This window comes from Pipra filicauda, unplaced genomic scaffold (assembly GCF_003945595.2).
Source record: "Pipra filicauda isolate LSUMZ 115617 unplaced genomic scaffold, ASM394559v2 scaffold1_size10287979_pilon, whole genome shotgun sequence".
Taxonomy (NCBI): domain Eukaryota; kingdom Metazoa; phylum Chordata; class Aves; order Passeriformes; family Pipridae; genus Pipra; species Pipra filicauda.
Window position 1 is genome coordinate 7,262,483 of NW_024104310.1, and position 16,619 is coordinate 7,279,101.

Here is a 16,619-nt window from a genome sequence, read left to right on the forward strand (position 1 = left end):
ATACCCAACAATGCAACTCTGAGGTTACCTGCTCATAAAGGAAGGAGGGAATGATATTTGAGATTTATTTTTGGCTAAAAGCATGAAGTGCAAATAACTCTTTGTGCAAAACGTCAGCTGTGCTTCTGGTAAGTAAACAACATTGCTTTTATAGTCCATGGTAAATAACAACAGTAAGGGTGTTACCACCTATTATATATACCTGCAGGTGTATCTACATAAACTTATCTAGTAGTTTGATGTAGTTTGATGTCTGAAATAAATACAGAAAAGTAAAACAAGGCATTTCAAACAAGCTTTTCTGTGAACAGCAAAATTAATGAAGTACAGGATGAAATTCAGCTTCAGCTAACAAAATCTCAGTGCCTGTGTGGAGGTATTCATGTATGGAGAAGGCATCTGAGCTACTACTAATCTGCAGAGATCTAGGGCTTGACTCAGTTTTGTCTAGGACCACTGGGGACACTCTAAGGTATCCATCCTGGCCTCCAGCTGGACACAGGTCTCCCATAACAGTGTGTCCTGTTGGTCAGCTGCCTCAGGATGACTCGAGCATGGCAGGGGCAGTTGGCAGATCCATGTAGCCCTGGCCCAGTCACCGGTGTTTGGTCAGTCTCCACTGTCTACATAATGAATTTCTGCTGGTTGAAATGGGGCTTAGATGTCTCGTTAGACTCTCAAGATTTAGTTTCTGAGGCTGGAGGCAGCTGCCATCCTTGATGAGTGATTTGGTTGCCTGCTGCAACATCTCATCGTGTCTTGGTCGGGTGGTAGATGGAGCTTAAGAAGACCACAGGCATCCTGTAGGTCTGGTGCAGGTGTCCCAGGTAACCTCAAACATCAGCAGACACCTCTGCTAAGGTAACTGAATTGCACCTATGAAGTCCAGAAGATTTTTATTCTGGCTTTCTTTATCCGTTGCCTTCTTCCAGTTCTTTCCTATGTCCATAGGTTGTCACCAAGAAGGAGACACATTGTGTGGCTTGTTCCAAGCTCTTTCTGTACTGGTGTCTCTTCTCTGCACACATGCTTATTTTGAGGACACTGTTAGCAATGTGATTGTCTCTGAGACCTCATCCTTCTATCAAACTTGGTTGAAAATGGCTAGAGGGGTTCTATCAGGGACTCCTTCCCTGATGGGCTCCCACCTGCTTGGCTGTATATCCAATACTCTGGTTTTCAACTACCTCTCCCATCACTTGCAGTGCGTCCGAGTGGGGTATGAAATGAAAGATTGATTCACACCAGACCACCGCAGTGATTAGGAGACCCACACAAGCTGTCACTGACACTCCAGTGTGACGGACCAGCTAAGGAACAATTAGCTTTAACCTCACTTAACTTCAGAGCAGGGCAGTGCTCGGCACAGTGATGGTTTACTCAGTGGTTCATAATGGACGTGGGCAACTGCTGTGCCACCAACTGCTTTTGTTTGTAATCACGGTGATTGCAAAGGGTACCTTACAATATTGACAGGGCACTTCAAATGCAGTGTCATCAGAGTGATTAAGACCAGGTTTTCAGAGTTCCATCTCACATATTCTGAATATTTGAAATCAGAGAGAACGGGTGGGGGGAGAATAGCAATAGACTGTGGTGTTTTGGCAAGGTCCAGTTAAATAGAAGTACTTCTTGTATTGTTTATTTTGGCCTAACAGGATTTATCCGTTTAAAATACTATCAGAAAGAGAGGAGTCAGGTAGCATTAAGAGATCATAGATAAAATATCTTCACAAAGTCAATTTTATTGCTATAAATGTCAGAAGTGCTGCAGCACTGATCTCTCCTTCATTGTACCACAGAGCTGGCAACCACCCCCCTTTTACAGGCATCAGAGTTGATACCAGGCAATTTGATCCCAGTTTATTTGGGTTAAATATATTTTAGCTGATATTGGTTTGAGTCACCTTTGCCCCATTCTTGTCATCCCAGGCATCTACCTCCAGTGTGAACTTCTTGTCTCTGTGAATCCAGCCCAAAAGCTGCAATTCATTCCTTCTCAGACCATGAGCAGGTGTAACCTCCAGTATACAGCAACTGCCTCTGAGAGATGTTACTGGGAATAGCCTTCTAGAAAAAGATGGTTTTATTTATTGGATATAATTTTATTTATGTGGGGTGGGGGGTGTAAAAAGAGATTTAAATCATCAAATATGTCACTCAGATGTGTAGTTGTGTCTAATCTTGCCATGCACTACCAGCAAAGGTAGACAGTTGTAAGTTGCAAGAACAGGAGGAATCTAAGTCTCCAGTTCAGTTTGGATCTTCTCATACACCTGTGAAAATCTTCACATAGTTTTTTTCATGACTAGTAACAGCATTTTCAGGACCAAACCTGCTTTGGGAGTGAGCCCTGCTCATATTTAGCTACAGTAGTCTGATTGTGATGGCTTGTTTTAGCCTGGAGGGAAAAGTTTTTGAAGCTGTTTGACCTCTTAGGTGTTTATTCACAGTCACAATACATTTTCTTCGTGGCCCAGAGGATATTTAAAACAAGACTGTCTGTGAAAATGCATACAAATGTTACAAATGTTTCCAACTGTGCTATTTGGTTTAAGTGCCATGCCTATGTATATAATTATCATAAAATCATAGAATAGTTTGGGTTGGAAGGGACCTTTAAAGGTCAGCTAGTCCAACCCTCTGCGGTGAATAGGGACATTTTTAACTAGATCAGGTTGCTCTGAGCCCAGTCCAACCTGACCTTGAATATTTCCAGGGATGGAGCATCCACCACCTCTCTGGGCAACCTGTGCCAGTGCCTCACCATCCTCATCTTAAAAATTTTCTTCCTTATATCTAGTAAGAGACTACCCTCTTTTAGTTTAAGGCCATTTCCCTTGTCCTATTGCAACAATCCTATTAAAAAGTTTGTCCCCATCTCTCTTGTAGAGCCCCCCTTTAAGCACTGAAAAGCTGCAGTGATGTTCTCACAGACCCACTTTTTGAGCATATCCAGGTCACTATGTATCATCTACTATGAAACATAAATAACAATATTCACGCTGAATAAAAAGCAAAAAGGCCCTGAAAACATTCTTCCTATAGTCTTTTTCTACGTGCAAACAGTATCTTTACAGATGTCAATTAGTGCTGTAATTTGTGATTTTCTCCAAGATGGAATATGGGCAATTACAGGGAATTCATTGTACCACCACCACTGAGAATGTTTACAACATGTAGCTTCCAATGAAAATTTTATTTGGTATTCTGTTTCTGAGCTTAATATTTTATTTTCCATATTTTGGGGTGTTAGGGGTTGGGAAAGGGAACGTCTGGGTGTGTCCATGGTGTATTTCTGCACATGAAATCAATGTATTTGGAAGTGCCTGCAGACCTCCTTTTCCTACTGAAACCACCTGTATTTGAGGGAGTTCCACAGTGGTATTATGTTATCACAGACGAGACAAAACTCAGACCCTCCTGTCTCCAAGACCTCCACATTGAAGGTTCACCCATTTCCTTTCGACTTTATTAATTTCAGGTGCTCAACCTGTTCCTTGCCTTGCTGCTAAGCTCCTTCAGCGCTGACAACCTCTCGGCACCAGACGAGGATGGGGAGCTGAACAACCTGCAGCTCGCTTTTGCTCGGATCAACAGGGGCCTCCAGTACGCCAAAAAAGCCATGTGGAATTTTTGCTGCCACGTCCTCCGGCACCCCAAGACAACAGCTGAAAAGAAGGCAATGATGAAGCTCGCTGCCCAGAACCCAGGTGCCCTTAACAACTGTGTGAACAGCCACACCACCGCTGAGCTCGGCAAGGACATGGAGAATCACAAGGAGAATCATGCTGAGGATGGGATGAATAAAAATGGAGAAAAACACCTAGGAATTACAGAAAATGATGATTTTATGACCAATCCTGACCTGTCCATTTGTGTTCCTATTGCTGTGGGAGAGTCGGATATCGAGGAGGAAGATGAGGAGCAAAGCACCTTTACGGAAATGGAGCAGGTAGGCAATGAAAATGTTTGCTATTTGCAGTTTATTAAGATGGCCTTTGTTCCCACCCTTGGTCTGGATCCCTGGCTAGGGATGCAAATGTCCTATGGCCTAATGCTGCCTTTGATATGTTGTTAACTTCAGAAGAAGTTACAGATGCATATCCTAGAGCAAAATTCAGTTTCCAAACAGAGTCATTCTCTTTCTTATTTCTTTTTTTTTTTTTTTGCTTGTCTAAATTAATTCTTCTAACCAGAGCAATTAAACCCTTTCTCACACAGGAGAATGTTTTTTCCCTTTCAGCTGAATCATGGGAATGCTGCAGAACAAATCTTAGGTTAACAGGGGATTTTTCTCAGTGTGGAAAAATGGGCAATGTCTTAGTTTGTTTTGTGCAACAAGAATAGAGGGCCAGGTAGTTCTCTTAAAAATACAGTGAGACAGAGGCTGATATGACAAGGCACCAGAGAAAGAGAGAAGATATGTTATCATTTGTATTCAGACAGGAAAAGCACTTATTTGCCTGCTCTTTTGTGTGACATGGCAGATTTTCATTTTTTCCAGAGCACTCAGTCGTAAAGGCGGAAAAATTCTGTGTGGTTTGAAGTGTTGTGTAAAACAAAGAAAAAAAATCTTCAGGGGAATGCTTTTCTTTCTCTGCTTCTCCCCCTCTCCCCTTTCTACCAACTTTATCTCTTGGTTCCACACACCATATCTAGTTAATGTTTTCCAGACCCTCCAACCTTGATCCAGCATCTTCTGACGCTGCCCGAGACCAACAGAGTTCAGCAGGCACTGGATCAAAGCTCCTGTTTCAGATCCAGCTGTCAGGAGGGATCCTCGATCTCTTGGTTGAGGGGAAGAAAGTTTTGAAGCAAAATAGTTCTTAGAGAAGGCCTAAAAAATCTCTAAGGAAGGACTCTGTGTCAAGAGTTGGGCACAAATCAGCTGCTAAAATTTAATTTCTGCTACTCTGTTGTGGAAACCTCTTCAGTGTCAGTGAATCTGCTCACCAACAAGTCTTTCACATTGATCCTCCCACTGGGGAGAGGAAGAGCAAGAGGTCAGAAAACTTTATCATCAACCTCCACTGTCCAAATAGACACCGAGGTAACAAAAAGAAAAGACTTAAATTTTTGGTAAACACTTTTAGGGACATTTTTATCTCTTTTTTTTTTTTTCTTTTTTTAAGGAATATTTTTATTGAAGTGACCTGGGATTATTGAAGTGACATTAGGGATCAATGTGGGTGGTATGGATAATATCTGTTTTTTCTTTGAAGTCCTTCTCTATTCCTAGGTTGTATTACTTAAACCTAGAAGCAGAGAACATTTGGAAAGAGAATTATGAATACAGTAGATGGGGGAGAGAACTGGAAAAAGGAAGTAAAATTCATGAGTTGAGATAAAGACACTGGAAATTTTGCACTTGAGTGTCCATGAAGTCTGGTAGCCTGTGCCTGTACATGCACAAATGTGTATGTTGCATTACTGTATTCCTCCTTTCTCAAGATAAATAGTAAGATTTACAATTACAAGATTAAATTGCAGCATAGGGCATGGAATGTTAGGGATCTATGTGTCTTACTATACTTTAAAACTATAGAAATGCAGACTTCTGTTTAGGTGCACGGTGTGTCCCTGTAGGTGCTGGTGTGTGTATTAGTAGATGGAACAGGTAGCTGTCATTTTATGCTGTACAGCAAGTAAATTTGGAATTAGAGCTTTAGTGAGATCTGTTATAGTCATGAGGGAGAGAGCTCCTGTAGAAAAATAAGCATTTTATTGAAACAGAACATTATGAATAAAAGTTGACTTGAAAATATTAAGAAAACTTCTAATAGTTTCAATAATATTGAAACATCATCATATGTAATATAAACATTGAGGATTCAGAGTGAAACAAAATAGGGGGAAAAAAAAACCCAGCAGGAGAAGCAAACCAAAATACTGTTTTCCCACTGTACCTTTTAATGAAATTTTCGATAAACGTTAGAGGAGCATTGCCACATTACCACAAGATATTTGAATTGCAGTGAAGTAATGTGGTTCACTGCTAGCATGTGCATTAAACAGAAGGCATGGAGCTGCGAAATGAATTAATTAGCTTTGTCACTAGTGTTTTCCAGGCTTGGACAAACAGCTGCTTCAGGTCACTGCTGTTCCCTTGTGCATAGCCCTGATCAATGGTTTGCAACCTTTATCTGCAGGTCTGAGGGGTCTAGTGCTAAAAAGGTCCAAACAAGAGGCAAGTTCACATATCCAGCAAACAATTTTAACAAATTCCCGGAGGGGAAAATGTGTGCGCACAAGGGCGTTCCGACTAAAAGGCTCGAAATACATTGGCATAATAAATAAACAAAAATAGGAAGAAGCTTAACAGCAAAAATGATAATTGTGTGATGAGCTTTGCATTTGCTTTCCTCTAAAACCCTAATAAAGTTGCACAGCTGTAAATGTCTCCAAACGGAGCAGAGCCGTGAGAAAGCAGATACCGACAAATTCAAAAATCTGTCATCTTTAATAAAGCCCATTCCAAAGATAAATGATCTCTGGACTCACAGAAAAATTCCCTTGATCAACATGGAGGTTCCTGCAGAAGATATTATTGCATCTGGAGGTTGGTATGAAATCCCAATTCCCTGGATATAGAGTTGTGGGCATTACAGTGTATTGACTTTTGTATCAAGGGCATCCCTGTGGGACTCTGGGGAATAAACTTCCCCACTCAGTCCCAGAAGCTTTAGTCCTGCAAGCCCCAACTCCATGGATGTCCTTTCTTCCTCCCGTCCAGGATGGTCATGATAACCAAATCAGAGCTTGCAAAGGAAGAAAACATGAACAAGAGCAAAATTTACATGATTGCACTGAGAGGGCACAATTGCAGTGAAGTGTCATTTAGTGGGGAGGGCATCACACAGAAACCAAACAAGAACTACCAAGGGTATGCTAAACATTCAAATCTATTCTAACTTTCCCCTAATCATAATCCATATTTTTACATATTTAAATATTTTAGGATGTACGAAGAGAATGTGTATGTATATTTACTTCTCAAGAGAAGACAATGTACCCCACTTCCCTTTAAAGTTGCTGGCTGACCTGGAATTGAGCAGCCCTCTGGTGACATTGTCAGAACCTCTCTTCCCTCCTCCTGCATGTAGGTTTTGGTGCAATAGCATGGAAGAGGAGGTGACAGGAGATGCATAAAAAGGGAACATGTGGTTTTATGCCTCTCAAATGCACAGCTAGTAAACCTACAAAAGTCTTACACGTCCTTTACACATCCCCTGTTAGTTGAAGATTCCAGACTACATTTAGTTCATCATGTGCCCCCATCAGTCTGACTTGTCTGTCATGACAGAGAGGCTAAAGGGAGGTTGGTCTCAGGCAGAACCACAAAGTTATTGATCTCGATGGGGTGTTTTAGGGCGATGATCAGCTCAGCTTACAACTCCTACAGGATGCTGGGCTTTTCCCAGAAAGTCACAAAACTACTCTAAAGTAAGCCATTGTGGCTGTGACAAATGGGTCTCAGAGCATTCCGTGCACCGGTTTGAAATTTCAGATGATGAGAAAACCTTCTGTGACTGCACATTTTCCTCTGAGTAATAGAAATGTCTAAGTTTAAATTTCAGCTGCCATTTCTATTATCAAAGCTCACACTGGCAGCAGCCGTCTTCCTGAAAGCTACCAATTTGTGGCACTGTCATTGAGAGGGTTCTGAGGGAGAGAGCCCACTTGATAGCTTCTAAATCTCCTTTGATTACTGAGATGCAAGTGAGATGCTCTGCCAGCTTGGAGAGCCAGGGGAACCATGCCTGTAGCCCACACATACAGGGAAAGGATCCAAAAGAAAAGCTGAACAATGAAAGTCAGCACAGGTGCAAGAAGCAAGGAGTGAGGCTGAGAAAGAACCACCTTGAGCTAAATTAATTTGTCACTATTGTGTGATATATGTGTTGCTGCTGGTCACTGCATAATTTTAGTTTGTGTCTTTATTTAACCCTCTCTCCTTACCCTCTTCATAGTGCTGGGAAGTCTCTCCCTTTCAGATGACAAGATTTCTTGAGGATTTAATGATTTTAACTTCATAATGAGAACAAGAATAACTGTCTTTCATTATTATCTCTGCCTTTGATATGTATAATTTAAATAGGCACTGTCCTATCAAGAAAACTGTTCCAAAAAACTCAGCAGCAACCACAATAATGTGCTGGCTGCATCTTCTCAAGGTTCTTTTGGGTTCTCATTTTGGCTTCCTAGATGATTAAAAGGTGGAAATCATAGTCTTGAACCTCCATAGAGTGTCTTGTAATTGCTTTATGGCTATCTTTTCATATGTGAAATCACCTTTCAGTCTCCCAAAGGAGTAAGAACAGATCATTAGGCCGGTCACCTGATGGGTCAATTAAGTGTACACAGTCCAGTCCAACTAAAGCAGTGGATTCAACCAGAACTTACTTGTAATTTAGCTACATTGCAGGTTTCAGACATCAGAGAGACTTGTACCATTTGCATTAGATATCTAAGTCCAAAGCTTCTATCTTCCAAATTTCTGCTTTAGTTATTGCTTTCCCTTCAAGTGGCCCACAGCTGTAGCCCAGAACAGTTTGTGCCTTTTTCACAGTGACATTACTTTGTGCTTCAGAGAACTCCTGGGATTAATGGACTGAAAGGAGGTTCTAGATGAGTAGTGCTGGGTGTCCTAAATCAGACCCTGAAGTACAACATCCTGCACTTACACTGTTAACTCTTCCTTGTTCCTATTACCCCAGCCCTCACTAATGTCCAGGTCTTTTTGCACACCATCTGCATCCTTTTCTGCATCCGTGAGTTCCTACAGTCAGGAAAAGTTAGTAGCATAACCTAAGGAAATGGTTCTACCCTTTCCCCCTTTCCTTGCTCTTTCCGTCAGTCGAACAGGGTTGTTACGTTTTTCTTGCCTTCCCTAAATTTAGTTACTACACATATTGCCTTACTCAAAGCACTGCCCTCAACTCCACCTGTTTGTAGTCACTCAGCATGACACTGAGAAGGTGGTCCGTGCTGTGGTGGCTCTTGGCCACGTCTCACCCTCGCCCCCCATGCAGTGACAGAGCCGGGCACAGACTCTGCTTTCCGCAGGGATAACACCTTTGTGTTTGCACAGGCAGCGCAGTGCCGAGCCAGCAGCACTTGCCTGCTTGTCTCCAGAAAATGCCATTATTGATTTGTTCCGATGGAGTGGCTAATTGGGTCATATGGAAAGTGCTGGCTGCCTGCTGCCGGGACGGAGAGCTTTGCAGCTTCTTACCCCTTCCTCGGCTCCAGGCACGCAGGCTCTGGGAGCGCTGTCTTTTCCTGCTCCGTGTCCAGGTCCCAGCTCCCACCACAGCCAGTCTGTGCCAGCCTGAGAAGGGCTCCCCCATTCTCTTGCCTCAGGCTCACCCATGGCTCTGGAAATCCTTAAACTGCAGGGAATTGTTTCTGCGCCTGCTGGGACTTACCTTCCCCCGATGTGGCATTGCCTGAGGGGAAGGGACAGTGTCTTTTCTTGTCTCTCAGAGTCTCCCAGTTTCCCACCGGCGCTGCTGCACTGCTCAGTTGGGTTTTCTTAGACCCCTTTGGCACAGAGCAGCACCTCTGCTGTCATTTTCAAGATGTTTGGGTCTGGGTCTGCACAGAGGACCCCAGGGCTGTACATTACCTAGAGTTTGCGCAAATTCCTTGCTACAGAGCACACTTTGCTCTCTCAATCATACATTTTTTTTCTTGATTGTGAGTTCTCACATCTTGTATACCCTTGTCTGGACTTCACCAAACATATTTCCCAGGAAAAACAGCTTTCTAGCTTTAGATAAGTAACAGCCTCTGTACACATCAAAGATAAAGCTGGCTGCCACCTCCATCTCTATTCCATTGGTACAGTTTCTATATTGCCCTGAACTGGATCAACTCCCCAAGCTTTTATTCTCTTCTTCCCTTATATATATCAGAATTACTAACTCATTTCATTTCATTTGACAAGGTAAAACTGTATCTCATGGCTTTTTTACATGTTTCTACTGGTAAGAGATTCATAATTTTGAGGTCAGGGGTGGCCATAAGGGTATGATGGTTCTGCTTTCTCATAGCACTGAGTCAAAGACCTCATCCACTAATTTCTGCACAGAGCCTGTGAGTTTATTTTAGCTATGATACATAATTTGTAAGACAGAGGAAAAAAAAAAAAAGAATGAAATTTCTCAGGTAACAGAGAGTTCACCATCTGCATGTGGACCCACATCTGTTTCCTTTGTACGCAGTGGCAATTTTACTGTACAATTCCTGTACATTACAGACCTGCTCCTAAACCTGAAGGGATTCTGTAAAATTCAATAGAATTATTCCAGGTTGATGTAAGTGTATCCAAAATTATTGAAAATTGCTATAAAAATGCCAGTGCACAAAGATTTTTGATATAAAATTGTTTTTGACAATATCTTATGCTCCTAATAATTCTAACATCTTAAAATCAGAGATGCCATGAAACCCTGTGTTTATTTGTAAGCTGCATTAATTTCAACCTTTTAGTGCAGGAAATATACTTTACTGTCAGGAACCCTAATGCCCTTTCAATCTGTATTTATATTCCTTCTGTTTTCAGTTCCAGTCTGTGGGACACATTCTCTTTGAGTGTAACTGGATAAAATACCTTTGAATTCTGTTGATGACTCCCCAGTTCTCACTGGCAGGAGAGTGAGCCCACGTGTGTACATGCCTGCTGCACACAATAAATCTTACAGCATTCTTCTTGTCAGTTTTACTTGGGCCCATATTTTTCAGATCATTAAATAAGATAGAAGGGGGTTTTCACTGTTATTACCTACATAGTTTGCCTGGGTTCCTCACTTTTTAAGCAGTATGTTTTGCTTTGTGCTTCTTAAAAACTGCGTAGAACTCAATTATTAGCTAATTATTTTTAGCAATAAAAGAGAACGTTTCTGGATTTATTGTCTTCAAAAGAATATCAACAAGGGCATTAGAAAAAGAGACAGGACTGTAAATCCCAGCAGCAGATTTAAAGCACCTAAGTCCTCATCTTTGCTTCTTCCTGTAGAAAGACGTTTGTGTTTATTTTGTAGCAGCACAGTGGGGCAGAAGACTCCCGTGTCAGACCCTGCTGACATGATTAGAGCAGTCACACCATGAACAAAGGTTTTAGGGTGCTTATTCAGTACGCGGTGGCAGGGAAATATATTTGTCCACAGCATAATGCCTAAGGTGCAGGAAACACAGGGAGTTGATGGAGGAGAGAAAGAGGGGGGAGGAAAAAAAAACAAAAACAAAACAAACCCACACTGGCATTGAAAGAGCCGATATCAGGCGTAGCGGAGTTGACAACATGCGTTTGGACAAGTGCCCAGACCGTGGACTACGCGTCGGTCACAGCTTTCTGGATGCCATTTCCCAGTATCCATATCCCTCCCCGGAGCAAAATGCTGCCCAGAAGTGAGCATTTCTCACTGTTTCTCCCTTTGGTATAAAGAAAATGCCGACATTTAGCATTTTGGGCAAAATGAACAGCAGCCGGTTCCCCAACGGCTCCCGTGCCAAGTGAGGCAGTGCGCGCGTGCGTGTGCTGGAGGGGTGAGATTGCTCCCGTTAATTATAGTCCAAAATAACAACATTTAAATTAATGATTATTTTGTTGCTTTTGCCTGTAATAATATGAGACTTGCCTAATGATCAAAATATTAACATCTTATTTGGGTGAAAGGTTCTGGGTTATTTCAGGCACTCTCACTCACTGCGCTTTGAGGCAAACTTCCAAAATTCAGGCTTCCATCAGAGGAGCCCATTAACTTGAGTTCTTCATATTATACTGTGGAGAGATCCCAATTACCAAAAGAAACATCAAGTAGATTGTGATTAAACTTCAAAATGCAATTTAGCAGAAGGTATTAGGTTGAACTCTGAACAATGAACACTTATGAAACACTTTCACTGCCTATTTAAGCCTATTGAATTGATAACAGGATAAATTAACTTTGGCAGTCCATCTTTTTGCCAAGTGCCCCCTCTTAGACAAGTTTTAAGAGTCAACCCTTGGAATAATGAAGCTATATTTTATTATGGGCAGCATGTTGCTCAGTGTGGTAAAAGATCTTAGGCCAGGAAGGCAGAAACCATTAGAAATAACGTGCCTTGCTTCTCTGCAGCCAGAGCTCAAAGGCTTTAAGTATTCTGGATTAATCCAAGAAGGAGCACTGCTGAACTGCTGTTTCTGTCTTTGAGGGATGATGTTTTGCTAAGCATCCCACATTCATGCAGAGACCAGCAGTTAGTGGCTGTGATGACATTTGTCTGGCAAAGTTTTAATTTACCTTTATTTAAAGTGGAAGAAAATACCAGGTCGGGCTGGGTCCAGGGGAGTTTTTGCTGTTAACAGTCTCTGCTGAGCAGCTGTGGTTTCTGACCAGCCCTAGCCTTAGACGTTCTGAATTGTAATGGCCAGATTCTGGTATTTTTATCCAGCTAAGTACTCACAGGTGCATAATTTTTCTAAAACAAGTACTGGATCTTTCTTCCAAATACCCTGTGACTTTCAGGGGGAAAAGAATGTGTTTCTTAGGTCAAACAGTGAGATGAGATCTGTGTTTAACTACACAGGTATAATTTCAGATTTCCATGGCCTTAACTCTAAGAGGTGACAATGCAGGTGGAAACTCACCTGAGACCTGTAGACATCCAGGTTGGAGGTATCCTTTCATCTACCTAGGAGCTGGGCAACAGACCTCTACTCTTTCCAAACTCAGAGGCTATTGTGTTGATTACAGTGTTTAACCTGTTTTTCCCATGTTTTAGTGATTTGGGTTTTTATAAACATGGTTCCTATAAAGGCTGGGTCATCAAGAAAGTGAAGAAAAAAATAGCACGTATGGATTCACATGACAAATATGAGCAGTACCTTCTAATTCTGATGTTTTGGTACTCTTCTTGCACTGTATTTATTCTGACTTCTGCATAGATGAAACGACAGGGAGCAGCAGATAAGGGCCACAAAACTGATCAAAAATCAGCCTACTAAGCTAGCCTGATGTCTGGTTGTTTCTTCTGAAGTGGAAGGATGGACCAGGTGGCAAAGGATGGAGAGTGGGCATCACCAGTCTCAAACAAACAAGTTTAGACTTTTCTGTTTTCGTCCCCCCTCTGAGGAATTTGCAGGTCTTAAATTGTGCACGTGCGGCAACCTTCAGGTGGGACTTGACACGCTTTACATCAGTATTGTAGTCTACTAATAAAATGCCCTTGTAAAGGAACATAGTGTAACCCAAGTCCTTTCTGTGTCTCAGCTATAATCCTAGTGCTGTGGGGTGGTATTGCTCCAGGTTTTTCTGTGATTTCTCATTAAACTGAGTAGTGGCAACTCTGCTTTACAGAAGCAATTCTTCAAAGCGGGTTAGAGAGATTCTTAAATATGCACACTTAAAATTGACAGCTGCACTCCAGCCCTCTTTTATTCCTAGCGGAATAAGTGATACTAGTCTTCCCCTTCTCATATTAAGGAAGCAAGGGAATTTTCCTGATTTATTTGGTGATTTCTCTTCATGCAGAAAGATAAACCCACTGATTTTATTGGTGCTACAAGGATTTACATTTATTTGTGGAAAAGGAGAACCAAGATCATAAATTATCTCTTCTGGTAATAAGGGCCCATGATTCATTTCTCTGGTTTGTGGTTTTTATTTCTGCCCCTCAGAATCTGTTTTACCTCAGATTTTTCAAGGCTTTTCAAAAACACTGAATTCAGCATTATCTGAGAGTTGTCATCCTGACAGCTCTGCAAACTGTAGTCTCCTGTCTACTTTACACATGAAAAAAGTGCCACCAAGGCAGTAATGCAAGCTCCCTGTGTTTCAGCAGCACTGCAATCTGCTTGCTTCTCCACTTATGTAGAGGTAGGATATAAACAGCTCAGTTTTCACCATCATTTACTTCTTGGCTTCTTTGCAGTGGAAAGGTGCCAGTTACTAGACACAAACTGTTGCTGAGAAAGGGTGCCAATTGCTACCAGGCATGGCAATTTTATGAAATCCGTAGCTGTCTGCAAGGAGGAACACAAACATCAACAACTACTTTACAGAGTAAACAGTCCTCTTATAACTATGTGTGTCACAGTGCTGAACTGGGTTTACTATACATGAGGTGTCTGAAATTTGGCTATAGGAAACTTTGCAGGCTAAAATATGCATGTCTTGAGGAGACTCAGTTTCGTAGTGTTACTCATTCATGAGTGGCTAAAGCAAAGATATTTCTGTTGTCAGCATCCTGGGCTGTTGCTGCTACTGCTGCTTCCTCTGATGGGTAACATCCCGTGGTACAGGAGGGTCTCACCAGAATGGTCAAGTAGGGTGGGGAGGAGGGAGGGGGGAACTGCAAGCTTCCACTCCTGAGTCTGCACCTGGAAATGTCTTGACCAACTCGTTCCTGGAAAGTGACTGCAGAACCCGGGCATCCCTGAATTCCCATTAGTGTCTCAAAAGTGGTCTTCAAAGAGGCAGATGGACACATAAGTCTGCTGGGGAGTAGAGAACAAACATGGTGTCAGAGCTTCCCATTGCATTGTGGACTGAGTAAAGGGCAGTTTGCATTTGCACTGTCTCACCAGAGAAAGGGAAAAACCCTTATACTTTTCATAAAACAATTTTAATTAACTTCCTCCTGCCACACAATTTTTCTTGCTGGCTCTGCAGTGGCAGTGGCAAGGGAGAGGGGCCTGCAGAGCCAATTCCCACTTCTTTCCTCCCCACCTGCTTGGGACAAGAAGCTTTCTGCTATCAAAGGATTTGCACGTCATCTTTCCCACAACACTCATGGCCAGGGAATCAGGGAACAAATGTTGCAAGTTAGGGTCATGATCTAGGAAGTGAGAGAAGCATCAGGAGAACCCACTTGAACCAATCACCATCCGAAATGCAAGTCCTGGGATCCTCTTTCTAAATTTGTTTGCACAGAATGGAAAAAATGATATTTCCATGGGGAAGGAATAAAGTGAATCCATGCTGATGACAGGTATTTGTCTTGTTTTGCCAACAGCAAGTCCTCTTTCCAAAGGATCGACATTTGCACTAATCCCCATTTGAGCCTGAAACAATTAGCTGATCTGTGCTTTTCAGAGACAGAACGTAGTGTGGAGCCTTTGCATTTATTTGTGTCAGCAAACAAGTATGTGGGTCTGTGCAGCAGCACACTTGAGATGTCACCCAGATTATACTCTGTTTTCAGAGCTGTTGCTGTTTTGCTGGTGCTACAACTGGCTTGCAGCACACAAGGGGACAACACTGTGTCCATCCTCCTCCATGTACTAATTACTGGTGTGGTGTTGGCAGATCACCTCTTTTTAGGGTCCAGATCAGAGCAGAGGTGAGCAAACTTTTGGTTTATGTTCTAAAGGAGGTGAGGTCAGTCCCAACTTTCCCTTTGCATGCAAAAAATTTTTGTATTGCTGAGTAATTTTACTTTATAAGTGAAGAAAACAACTGAATCGATAAATATTAACATAATGTGTATTGCCTTGGCAACATGGCACTCGATACAAAAATTAAAAACAAATTATGTAAACCACCCACGGTGGGGAGCTTTACAGGAGATAGACCTGCTGCCGTTGCTGCCAGAAGAACAAATCATCTGGAATCAGAACAAAAGCAAACAGCCCGAAGTTAAACAACATAAACCAAAGGCACCTTTCCCCAGACAGGTCTCTGCTGATTTTCAGGTGCTGTGTGCTGTAAATGAGACTGTTGCATCCCATGAGAGTGGTTTACCAGGGCTGTCATCAGTTGCTTGCAAAAGCTCAGCTGATTCCCAAACACTCCTTTTGGGATCAATCTACACAACCAAATTCTTTTGAAGAGTCTATTTCTCTTAAGCATTGTCTTGCACCTTATAAATTTAGAGACCAAGTTTGAAAACACATACTGATGAACCAAATCATTATCCAAGCACATGGATAAATTTCATCAGTTTTAATTAACATTAACTCATTGGGTGCTTGGTAGAAGTGTGATTCCTAGGAAGAAGCTGGGTCCGTGTTTCCTAGAGTTTAGTCTCTACGAAAGGATTGCTAAGTCTTGGTACCACACAGAGGGATTAATAAATAGAGATTTGCTGTAATTTTGGCATTTGACTCTAGATTAGTACAATAATTTGTCTCAGAGCTTGAATATTTGTCAGATCAACTGAGTTACACAGTCTGTGCTCTTACAGTGCATGGTTTCTAATGAATCTGAGTACACAACCTTTCTGCATAAATGAACTTGAGACGTCACCTCGGATTGCGTTGCACTTTTAACATGAAACAATTGTTTCTGTTGTTCCAGTGCTATAACCAATATCATGCCATTAAGATTACTTGGTACTAAGTTGTATGCACATTGCATTTAAAAAAAAAAGGACTTTTTATGGCTGAATGCCTTACTTGTGCAGACTGTGCCTTCTACTTTGGCCTCTCCCCTGAATATTACACTATTTCCAAAAATAAAGACAGTTAAAGAGGCTGAAAGAGTGTTACTTTTTGTCCTGGACATACCTGTAACTCAGGTTATGGAGAAATCTTTGGCCTGTCAAGAGCAGTGCTAACCTGTGACTAGAAATTTTATGTAGTACATTCTTATGCAGAGGGTATAGTCTTGGACATGCATAATTTGATTTAT

At 41.9% G+C, this 16,619-nt stretch overlaps 1 protein-coding gene across 4 annotated transcripts in view; it reads left to right on the forward strand.

Moving 5' to 3' along the window:
- Positions 1-16,619, forward strand: part of LOC113991446 (sodium channel protein type 5 subunit alpha-like) — a 215,727-nt gene that overhangs the window by 139,708 nt on the left and 59,400 nt on the right. For all 4 annotated transcript variants that reach the window (XM_027727795.2, XM_027727793.2, XM_027727796.2 and 1 more), the window contains one exon: positions 3,485-3,955. In XM_027727795.2, the coding sequence (XP_027583596.1) occupies positions 3,485-3,955 (471 nt within the window). The remainder of the gene's footprint in view (positions 1-3,484; positions 3,956-16,619) is intronic.